The sequence below is a fragment of the Convolutriloba macropyga genome, chromosome 9 (assembly GCF_964194025.1).
Source record: "Convolutriloba macropyga chromosome 9, txConMacr16.3, whole genome shotgun sequence".
Taxonomy (NCBI): domain Eukaryota; kingdom Metazoa; phylum Xenacoelomorpha; order Acoela; family Convolutidae; genus Convolutriloba; species Convolutriloba macropyga.
Window position 1 is genome coordinate 43948971 of NC_134476.1, and position 12147 is coordinate 43961117.

Sequence of the window (12147 nt, forward strand, 5' to 3'; positions counted from 1 at the left end):
TTCTCTCACCACAAACAAGCAACGAGGAACATCTAAGTTATCCTAGACGAACTGAGAGGGATAGCAGATAACCGTCCCAATTTAACTAGGGAAGTTTTTTAATAAAATTTTTCGGAGTTCCTGAAAACTTTTAATCGTCTAAAAACATTTTGAAACTGTTCTGATTTATAAGAAATAACATAGTAAAATAAGAGCTATGTCACAAGAATTCGCATGAAAACAATTAGAATGTCACCTTTTATTCATTAGAATACTTCATAATTTGTGCAAGTTTGTAGCCAGACTCGATTTTGCAAATTGGCCTTCTTATAGTTTGGTTTCACTGCTTTACACATTTGAGATCAGTTTGCATATAGCAATAAAGATTTCTCATCCATTTTGATCATGTAAGGCCATATATTTTTTTATTACTCATTCATTATCAATCATAATTCATTTTCCTCATCAACTGTGGAATTGATTGTGTCTACACTGGGTTGCTCTTTTTGACGCTATACTCGCAGTCTAGTGTCAAGATACAATCGAGTTCATCAATCGCAACCATCCTCTTCAAAATGATGGAGGGATATTGAATGCAGCTTCTTTTCACAAGCACGAATATTATAATGAGGCTGAGTTGATTTGTTCTGATCATCATCATCGAGTTTAACAAAACTGATTGAATATACTAATGTCGGCAGAATAATATAGGCGCCGCTGATATTGATGTTCTGCGAGTGGTGGGTAACTTTCTTGTTATAATGAATTGATGATTGACCGCAATACTTTATATATATATATATATATATATATATATATATATATATATATATATTCCTCGATTAAAATGCTGCGCTTTAAATTGCAACAACAAATTGCATTAAGATGCTCCTGTCAAGACTTTTCTACAGTGATTATGAGTAGTTTCTGCTGTTGCACAGTAGAAATTATGATGTGGGAAAATATATTGAGCAGCTTCTGATCAAAGTTAAATGATAAGCTAAAACAGTTACATTTATTGTGTGAGAGAGTTACCGGATGTCGTAAAATTTTATTATCGTACAAAACTTATGACAGTCCTATTCCATTAGATATTATATCTTCCCGAAAGACCCAATAAAAATTCTTAAATAAAAAACTCAGAACCACTGCAATAGTTCAGACTGTAAGTGAGCAATTCCTGCATTCAGAAATTAGAGCAGAATGCAGTGAAGTCCTCATAAGACACCATTCCGTCCTTGTCAATGTCAGCAATGTCTATCATCTTCCTGCTCTCTCCCTCTGAGAGGGGTTCTCCCAACATAGAGTAGGCATACCTCAGCTCATCCACTGTTATGTACCCATCGTGGTTACGGTCGAACACTTCAAACACACTCTACAACAACAACAACATCATCATCAGCTAAAGGTCATCAGACAAGTGCACTGTATTGCGAACTGATTCCCCGTTGGCGAGGTATTTTTTTAGTTTATAATTCCTTCTGTCCATCTAAATAAATTGCAAACATAGGCGACAAATTGTCAAAAAATAGCCTTCGTTGAACCCAGAGGCCGGCGTTGGAATTGAAACAGTTAGAACATATAAAGAGGAAAAAATGACAACCTAAAATTTTCCAAGTACCAAAAAGTGTTCTCATTTACTCTGAATTCTCATTAGATTACATCAACAAGGTCAAATCAACCTCTAAATTGGAGAAAAATACTAAGCTTAATACTAATACCAGTTAGCAGGATACTCTTTGGAACTTTGACGACTAAACGCACTCTACGCATCTCTGCATACATAATACAAAGGCGTTTGCTGAAAAGATTTCAAAAAGGTAAGAAAGCATAAAAAGAATACTTGAGAAGGTTGGTGCATAAATTTTTTTAATGGGTGGAAAAACATCAGACAAAGGTAGGGTTCAAACTCTGACCTCCTGAGTCTGATTCCTTCATCTCGACAGAGACTTTAACCACTCGGCTATCAGGGCCTTATCATCGTATCTCACAACAATCGATTTCGTAACAATCGGATTCGTTTGAACAACAAACTTTTTTTCGGAGTGAGAGCAATTGGGATCACTAAAACATACACACACGTTTACAATGATTGCTTCCCATTCGAGAGCAACTAACAATTTGCTTGATGGATAACAGGCCATCAGAGTCAGGCAAAACAACGAATAGTAATTAAAAATATAGAATTAGAAAAAATTTCACCAAAGTTTCTTGGTAAGACAATCCAAGATTTTCTTGATAACGAAAAGTTTCAAAGTCAACAAGAGAGTTTAACCTCCAAGAAAGTTTGAACAACAAACCTTATTTCGGAGTGAGAGCAACTGAAACCAATATCAAGCACACACACACACACAGACACACACACACACACACACATACACACATACACACACACACGCACACACACACACGTTGACAACAACTGCTTCTCATTCGAGAGCAATTAAAAGTTTGCTTGATAGATAAGAAACCGTATGAGTCAGACAAAATAACGAATAGTATATAAAGATCTAGAAATTAGAAAAAGTTTTTCATCAGAGCTTCTTGGTTAGACAATCCAAGAAGTTCTTGATAACGAAAAATTTCAAGTTCTCTAAAGTTTAGCCACCAAGAATGATTGAACTACAAAATTTATTTCGGAATGATAGCAACTAAAATCACTAAAGCACACACACACACACACGTGTACAATAAATGCGTCTCACTCGTGAGCAATCGCAAACTTGCTTGATACATAGCAAGTCATTCGATTCTGTTAAAATAACAAATAATATTGATAAATTTTGCAATTAGTAAAAAAAAGTTACCACAGAATCTCTGAAACACAATCCCAGAAGCTCTTGAACACAGGGTTTCAAAATCTCCAGGAAAGTTTAACCTCTAAAAAAAGTGTGCTCGACTTCTCTCATTGGCAGTTCAGCATATTGGGTAATGATTGTTCTCTGCCCCCCCCCGCAATCAAGCTCAGGTGCTTCAAATGGCATAAAATGATTTTACAAGTTTAGATTTAGTGCAAAATTTTGGTTGTGTGTCCCTTTCTACAATTTAGAGAGGAAAAAACCATTCTGTAGAGCGGTAGCTCTCAAAACCAATGGTGATTACGCCATTGCGTGTGTGGGTGATGAGACGAAATTGCAAGGCACATCCCGATAGGAGATATATTAGGCTTCTCTTGCTCATCTTCAAATCCCTCAACAGTAAATGAAAAAAAATTGTACCAAAATGTCAAACGAACACCGAAAAAATTTCTGTCCCGACGTGATATGCAAGTTAATCTGCTGCATTTAAGGTTACTATTACTGGGTCGCTGCAATCTCAGTTTCTCGCTAATAAGGCCGAAAAAGCAGGGCACGCACTTGATGCGGCCGGCCGATGAACGAACATATTGCTTTAACAAAGATAACTGCTAAAAAATGGGGTTACAGTTGATCCTCTTAAATGGATGTACTTGTTGCAATATCGGCAGAAAAATACTAGAGCGGATGCCCATGCTAAGTGGCGATCGTTTTTTCCAGGCGCATAGGTTGTACGTTGTTTTCTGTAATCGCAAACAATCCCTCTCCATCACCACTCTTTGGGGTTGGGATCTGCAACAATGTTGATAGCAAGAACTCTATGCTATAATTTCTTATATAATTCAGCTGCCCAAAGAGGGGAAGTTTTGGTCAAATTATTGTCATCTGTTCATGTGAAAAAACATGGCCGAAAAACACTCGAAAGACTTGAATCAAATTTATTTTTACACCCTAGCCTACTACGTCAAAACTTTAAATTTGAAACATTAAATGGAGGAAATTAATTATCAGGGAAATGCAAATTACGAAAAAAATACTTGGAATCTTTTTTTTTGAGTTCCGACTATCAAAGAATTGCTTAAGACAACATAACCGACGAACGTCGGAAGAATTGCTCTCGAACAATTAGAGGGAGCTCTAATCTAATGCAGCCTGCTCCCATCGGAGGAGAAGCGTGCGTGAATGACAAAGTTATTTAGATAGGCTAGAAATGGCGTCATCAGAGGTTGTTATATAACACAATGGCCACTAAAAATTTCAGAGTGACTTTAGATGCATTTTTCAATTGAACATTTTTATTAAATTGCCGTCACTTGAGTTCAGCTGATTCAAATTCTGAATGGGGGAGAAATTTAAATTACTCAAGGTGATAAAATCAGGGGCGTAAAAGTCACACAAAAAAAGTCAACACTTTCAAGTGAAAATTTTGCATAAAACAATAGCAACACTTTTACAATAATTGCTTCAAACTTCGTTCGAGAACAATTACAACGCACCAAAAAACAAGTAGAAACATGCACCAGAAATAAACTCTATACAAAACTGCAGAATTGAATATTTTTTTTTATTAAAAATCTTTAATTTCAATTGGTAAGAATAGCCTTTGAACAAACATCTCTGAACAATTGATTGTTGAAGACCGTTCTTTAAAGCAAAAAAAGCACAAAAGTATTAGGCGACTGAAACAAACTTTAAATGACAAAAACGATATCAAGAAGACTCGAAGACCAACATAAAGACTAGTTTGCACCAAAAAATCAATCTAGACACTAAAAATATGAAAAGTACAAAAACCGCTAATGACTTCTGAAACGGCGAAATCACAAAACAGCTCAAGATTGCCTATAGAACTCAAATGTATGATTGTGATGATCAAAATGCTACCAAATATACACTTTCTTGTTGGTTTTGCTCAGAAAATTCACTTTTCCCCAAAAAATTAAAGTAAAAACTAAAAAAAACTGCTTCGAAAAACCCACACGTGATCAAATATTAGCTCGCTCACAGAAAACTATTTTTAAACTACTAAAAATGCGACATGAACAGAAAATCGCTTTCTCTTCCATTGCACTTCAATTCTTTCAGCCGTTTCACCTGAAAACTTAATTTTCACGTGCGTTATTGACTTAACCATCCATTTTTGAATACACTCCAAAAAATTATTGATCAGAAAAGAGAGAGCGCCTAAACAATAGCAGCTGAAGAGGCTGACGGCGGCTATTAATAAAAACAGAAAGGCAATTGAGCCTTGCAATAGACATTCATCCAGCGAAGTTAAAAAATGTTTCCAATTGATGGAAATGAAATTAATCAATTGAATATTGAAGGTCCAAAATGATTATTTATACACAACTAGTTTCCCTTCAAATAGGCACAACTCCAAAATATATCTGTGATATACTGTGTGTTGTATACTGACTCTGAGGTTCTCAGTACTGCCTTGTCCTTTGAGCTGTTTGGCCATCATGGCCAGGAACTCATCGAAGTCTATCTCCCCATCCCCATCGACATCTGTCTCCTCAACCAGTTTCCGGATCTCCTCCTGGGACGGATTGTGACCCAGGGATCTGAAATCAAAACAAAATCAGATCAACAACCCCCCTTCTCAGTGAACGAAGGAAAGTTGTTTTCATTAGTCTGCATGAGCACAATAATACAATGAGTTACACTGATATTGGTTCGCATAGCAGAATAAAACTTCTGAAAGACACCATAATAATGGTTTAAAACATCAATTGTGGATGATGTTATTCTAGCCGAAACGGCTCTGATGGGTTGAGCCAACAAGACTATATTTTTTGAGACTGATGATATTCTGAGGAAAACGACGATGAGAACTCAAGAGATCGGGAATTTACCAAACTGGATTTTTGCACACTACCATTGTTTGCTATTCATCGATTGCATAACTGACCTAGTTAATAAATTTGAGAAAATGGACTCATTACGACGCAGAGGTATACCCCAAAATTTCCGCCTGAGTAAAATTGGCATGAAAATTAGATACATACAATGAACGAAATTATGAGACATCCTATTGTATCTTACTTTTCGCAAAAGGGGTTCCGCCAGTTTTGCAAAATAAAAGAACATTCGGAACGAAAAGTAGGTTACAAGTCCTGTAGCACGTTTCCGCTCAATTTAGGTATCTATTATTCGCGCGCATTTTGAGCATGCAATAAGCACTTTAAAAAAGATTTAATTGAAGTTTTCAAAGCTTTAAAGTGCTTTAAATACATAGAACCACAAAAACTGATTTTTTTCCGAAAAATCTCTCGAACATCAAAGGCTTTGTATATCAATGTGGGACTGGCCGATTTAAATAAGTAGTAATAAATAGTACTAATAAGTAAAAATAAAGTACTATAAGTAGTAATAAAGTACTACTAGTAGTAATAAACTAGGCTCAATTAAATAAGTAGTAATAAAGTAAGGCTTAATTGCGGATTATATGCGAAATCGAGCTACAATGTGTGCGAAAAATCTATACATAAATGGAGCAGATTGTGATTCAAACCGTGAGAAAAAAGGTTATAAAGTTTGTACTTGTATTTCGCGGCTAGAATTAGGACTCTTTTGCGAACACGGGTTGCTAATTTCCCTTCCTTTTTGCCGGTATCTCCTAAAGTAGATATTTTCCGCAATATTGTTCGATTTTCAAAGTTTTAATATAATAAAAACGAACACGAGATACACGCATCGGGCATATCTGCCCGTGACGATTTGGGTATACCTCTGCGTCGTAATGCCATCCGAGGCCGCGATAACGCAGAAGGGATTGCCCAGACAAAATCTACAGTATACAAACATCACCCCCTAACTTTGGGTGTATTGCTCTCTAAGTCAGGGGCGAGCTCTTGGCTTCGTCAGGAGCCGGCCTAGGCTAATGAGGGCTAGCTAACTAGCTTAACATTAACGGAGAGATGCAGAAAAGTAGTGGAAAAGGGATGCATTGGAAGCGTGGTGAGCGCGGGGGGGGGGGTGAGCAGTCTGTTTGATGGTGTGTGTATGTGTATGTGGAGTGAGCTGTGGAAGGAAGAACGCAGTCGAAAAACAACCATTCTTTTACAAAAAAAGATCAACAGGACTTAAATAATTGCTATCAGCTTTGTTCTAGAGCAAATAATCTGAATTCAAATTGTTAATCAAATATATATATATATATATATATATATATATGTGTGTGTGTGCGTGTGTGTGTGTGTGTGTGTTTGTGTGTGTGTGTGTGTGGGTGTGTGTGTGTGTGCTAATTGAAAACTTTATACTATCTTCAATTACCTCTGATAATAGAGACAATGAGACCTCTCATTATCGACTTTTAGTGATAGGTTAACTATGGGGATAACTGACAGGTTAACTAAAAGGTTAACTTACAGGTTACTACATTGGGATGTTTTCAAAATTGCCTTTATTCAACCTGATACCTGCGTTTTTCCCAAAAAAAAACGTTTTTTAAGAGTTAAAAATTTTTTCTATGGTTGTGATTGATACGTGCGTTCACCTACGATGCGTTAACCTTATACTCAAAATCTCTTAAATTACGTTTTTCTATAGTTTATCAATTTTTTGCAAAAATTGTGATTAATAACTCTGGCAACAAACTTGGTAACTGAGGTTTTTCAAACAACACACAGACAAAAATTTTCCATTCTTCTTGATGGGGCGAAGAAGCAAGTTTTTGCCTCTATCTTTTGCTGAGACCATAAATCATTTTATGGGTCAACATTAAACCAACCAGGACTTAAGACCCCTTTTAAATATTGTTAATTTTTTAAATTGTCAATAAAACTAAACAAAAGCAAACAATTAATTCAAAAATAACAATCTTTTTGGTGCAATAATGTTAATTTTTTAAATTGTCAATAACACTAAACAAAAGTAAACAATTAATTCAAAAATAACATTCTTTTTGGCGCACTTACGAGATCTACTACAAAAACTTCGCCTTCATTGGTTACAACAGTCTTCTGGATCTCCTCATTTTGGATCTCCTGTTTGTATATGTGTGTTTGTGATTGTCGGTGCGTGTGTGCGTGTGTGTGTAATTTTGTGTGTATGTGTGCATGTGTGTGTGTCTGTATTTGCGTGCTTATGTTGGTGTATGCGTGTGAGTGCTTGGGTGAGTGTGTGCATGTGTTATTGTGTGTTTGTATGTGTGTGTGTGTGTGTGTGTGTGTGGGTGCGAATTAAAACCTTTACACTAACTTCAATTACTTCTAATAACAGAGCCAACGAGAACACTCATTATTGTATTTTAGTGATAAGTCAACTATGGGGATAGCTGACAGCTGAACTAAAAAGTTATCTGACAGAATAATAGATTGGGATTGTTTAAAATTGGCTTCAGTCAACCTAAAACTCGAGTTTATCTCATGTTTTCTATTAATATGTTTACCTAATATGCTTTTTTATATGTTAACAAAATTTTTTGAGGCTGTGATTGATACACGCTTCTAGAATACTTTGACCCGATATTTGTGTTCTCCTAAAGTGCAATTTTTCTTTAGGTTAACATTTTTTTTAAAAATTGTGATTGATAACTCTACCAACAAACTTAGTCCATGAGTTTTTTCAAACAAAACAAAGACAACATTTTTTCAATGTCGTTTTTCATCTTTCTGCTTACATGAGAGTTTTTCATCTTTCCTGGTGGGTACAAGGAGCAGTTTTTTGGCTCTGATTTTTTTGCTCAGGCCATGAATCATAATATTCGTCAACATTAAACCAAGGTCTTGCGACTCTTTTCAAATAAAATTAGTTTCTTAAAATAAACAAAAACAGTTAACAAAAGGTAAAACAATAAATCGAAAATAACAAATTTTTTGGCGCATCTTTGGTTTCACTTCCGAAAACTACTCCAAAAATCTTTATCTTCATTGGTAACAACAGTCTTCGGATCTCCTCATATTGGATAGCATGTTTGAGTGCTTGGTGTTTGTGTTGGCGTGTGTCAGCTTAACTACAAATTATCTGACAGATTGATAGATTGGGATGTTTTCAAAATTGGCTTTATTCAACCTAATACTCGCGTTTATCTCATGTTTTTTGTATGTTGTTCTAGTATGCTTTTTATATGTTGACAAAAGTTTTCTAAGGCTGTGATTGACACTTGCGTTCTAGAAAACTTTGAACCGATTTTTCTGTTCTCCAAAATTACGTTTTTTCTGTAGGTCAAATTTTCTTTAAAAAATTGTGATGGATAACTCTAGCAACAAACTTAGAACCTGAGATTTTTCGAACAACATAAAGACAAAAAATTTTCAATGTCGTTTTTCATATTTCTTGTTAGATGAGAATTGTTTGATCTTCTTTGATGGGTTCAAGGAGAACTGTTTTTGCTTTAATTTTTTGCTGAGGCCATAAATTATAATATGGTTCAAAATTTCGCTGTTTTCGTGTCGCCAGTTTTACGCTTAAATGTTTGGTTTAAAAACGTAAAGGTTCGTCAGTGTTTTCAGTTTATAACGTCGGTTTATGAAGAAGTTGGTTATTCCTATGAACAATTAAGGTTTTGCATACTATGTAATCAAGTCAAGGTTTTTGATACAGTTCTGTTCGTCAGAACATTTGTTTGAAATTAGCGTGCAAATTTATTGAGTTTTCTTCCTGAACTTGTTGACAAAATTAGTTGAACAGCCATAATTTTTTGTTTGTTTCAAAGTTAAAAATGTAACAAATTTGTTGGACATTGATTGGGATTCAGTTCATCAATTCATATTCACGGAGTTTTGATATGATCGTGAGAAAAAGTACAGAAGATCGTTTTTTAGGATCATTTCCGTTTGTACCCCCATCCAGCTCAGTGGGCACATATTATTTGCACCCCGCAGACGCACGTGCCGTATTTTTACTTAATGATTTACTATGTAATGGCACGTGCTCTGTAGCTGGGGGGGGCATAAATTATGGGGGGTGGCACAAACGGAAAAGATCCCGTTTTCATTATGATTTCTTCTTGTTTCTACGTTTAAAACCGAACAAACCGACAAGTTCCTGCATCTAAAATTGATGCGTTTTGTAGAAGGGTTAAGTGTCTGACCTCATAATAGTTCCCAGTTCCTTTGAAGTGATGGTCCCATCTCCGTCTTTGTCAAACAACTGGAATGCAGCCTTGAATTCTTCCACTCTTTCATCAGACAGTCCATAGTTGTTGTCTCTATTGGGTAGAGAGGAGGAGGGCGTGGCACTCATGTGGTCTCCCCCCATCGCACTATCAGTCCTCCCTGTGGTTGTAGTCGTCACTGTACGCGAGTCCATAATTATTGAAATAAACGCAGTTAATTGTATGAACTCTTCAAACTGCCTCACTGGTCAAACTTTTCGAGCTGCCAACTTCTATTTCAAACATTTTGACGTTAAAACTGGTTGAAAATTAGATGATCACCATGTAAAAACTACAGAACAAAATTAGAGAACATGGGGTACGATTTCATTGGTCACTAAAACTTCGAGGCAGAGAGTTTCGTTTGAAAGATTGAACTAAGACTTAAAGAAGTAAGAGTTTAATTTTTGCCCTAAATTCAGTGTCCTAATTTAGGACACGAAGTTTAGGGCAAAATTCGACTTAGTTGGAAAGCTAACTTTTGACACTTGAAAAAACCACTATAAATAATCGGCTGCTTCGCTATAGTAGACGGAAACGTTTGGTTTATTTCAACTCCGGTATATTTATTAGAAGAAATTTTTTCTTTTACTGATCTGCATGATTGTGCCCTCGACTTTTCTTTTGAAGTAAACAAGTGAATTTATCTGCCTATAATCCTCGGGTTAAAAATCCACATGCCTTCAAATATTAAATAAATTAATCACAGCATCCGTATTATTATTATATTTATTATAATCTTTATATTGTGGCTTTTCGTTTTCATAAGTAAAAATTGGATTTGAACGCTCCTATTTGCCTGTTAATTGGTATTTCCCTGTGCTGCTCGAGCAAAAACAGTAAAAACTTTTCCGAAACGTTAAAGGTTAAAACATTAAAGTTTAAAACTTTGGAAAGGTTAAATTTTTTCCAAAACAGGTTTTACAGTAGAAAGTTTTTACTGATGAGGATAATTTGTTCCTTTTTTTAACGCTTTTCAGGATCAAAGAATTCTTACTTTACTTTGTCTTCGTTCTGCTCTTTATAATAGTTTGCTTTGTTTTCGTGTTCTGTCCAGCTTTCGAAGCCTTTGTCTATCTAAATACGTAAGAAAAAACTTAGTCCGCTTGGGCCTCGGGCCCAGCACTCGGGTGACTAAGATTTTCTAACACATACATAGAGAATCAATGGTAAACAACAGTCAGTGTTATAAAACTCGAGGCATCTAACCTAGTTAAATAGTTTGCAATTAAGACATAAACACATGGGTGACATAAGCGTACGCAATAAAATTTGTTTTTATAAGGCATTTGTCAACGTCATCTGCCTACTTAATTGCCCTCCTAAGTCTACTTTTCCTTTCTTTACTTAGTCGTCCTACTTAGCCGCCCCCTCGCACTAGCAATGTCTCATTTCTGACTCTTTCTCAAGTGTTGCAATCCTTCCCAACACTTTGATTCTCTAAATACAAATCCTAGTCCCCTTCGTGCTTTGTACCCGGCACTCGTGTGCAGGGATCCTCGTGTCAGGGCACTTAATCCCTCGGGATATTAAGTTTAGTGTAGTATAATATTAGAGTATCACGTATAAAAACAGTCAAGCTCTAAAACATCGAGACAGTGCCGTTCATTCAGATAGTTTGTATTAAAGTTCATGAAAATGCACGCGCAAAGACACTTTCTTTGTGAAAATATGTCTTTGCAATCTATGCACTTGTCTAAGTTTTATTGTTCTTCCTACTTTAAATTTCGATCTATTGTTAGTTGCCATCTAACACAGACAAAATTTATTTTTTAAAAAGATTTTATAGTCTTTTTCAAAGTATAGAGATTTTCAAAGCACTTGGTCAGTTGGATTACTCTGAGTTATGTTTTACCTATTTTTAGACGCCAAGATGTATTATACAAAGTTTTAAAACGTAGTCAGACTTTATTTGGAAGGAAGCAACCTCCAAGTGTTAGGTAATTGCGTTACGACTAAGCTTAATTTGCTATAAGAAACTAGTTGTTTAAACGTTATTTCTTTTCATTTTATAAGAAATAAAAGAAGCATTTTAAAAGAAGACATCAACTGACCTGCGGAAAACTGGTATAAGAAAGGTCTGGAAAAATGCTAGCTAGAACGTTAGACTGTTCAGTTACCTGTCCGAGAGCCAATATCAATTAATATTAGATGAAATTAATGGTTTCAGTTCAAAATGATCACTATTCGAAGTTGCTTGATTTTAACTTCTATGGATTCATCTCCAAAGTATTCTTGGATATACTGCACATGTTTCAACCATCGTTTTTT

The 12147-nt window shown here is 35.6% G+C and overlaps 1 protein-coding gene across 7 annotated transcripts; it reads right to left on the reverse strand.

Moving 5' to 3' along the window:
* Positions 1 to 231: 231 nt before the first annotated feature.
* LOC142345394 (neo-calmodulin-like) lies at positions 232 to 10153 on the reverse strand. 7 transcript variants are annotated; one of them, XM_075397438.1, is made up of 4 exons: positions 9814 to 10153; positions 5194 to 5341; positions 1144 to 1354; positions 232 to 870 (listed from the first exon to the last, which is right to left on the reverse strand). In XM_075397438.1, the coding sequence occupies exons 1-3, from the start codon at positions 10029 to 10031 to the stop codon at positions 1166 to 1168; spliced, it is 555 nt and encodes a 184-aa protein (XP_075253553.1). In that variant the 5' UTR covers positions 10032 to 10153; the 3' UTR covers positions 232 to 870; positions 1144 to 1165. The 7 variants fall into 7 exon arrangements, with proteins under 7 accessions (XP_075253553.1, XP_075253552.1, XP_075253550.1 ...); XM_075397437.1 differs by having other exon boundaries at positions 1129 to 1354; XM_075397435.1 differs by having other exon boundaries at positions 232 to 879; positions 1129 to 1354.
* Positions 10154 to 12147: the final 1994 nt, after the last annotated feature.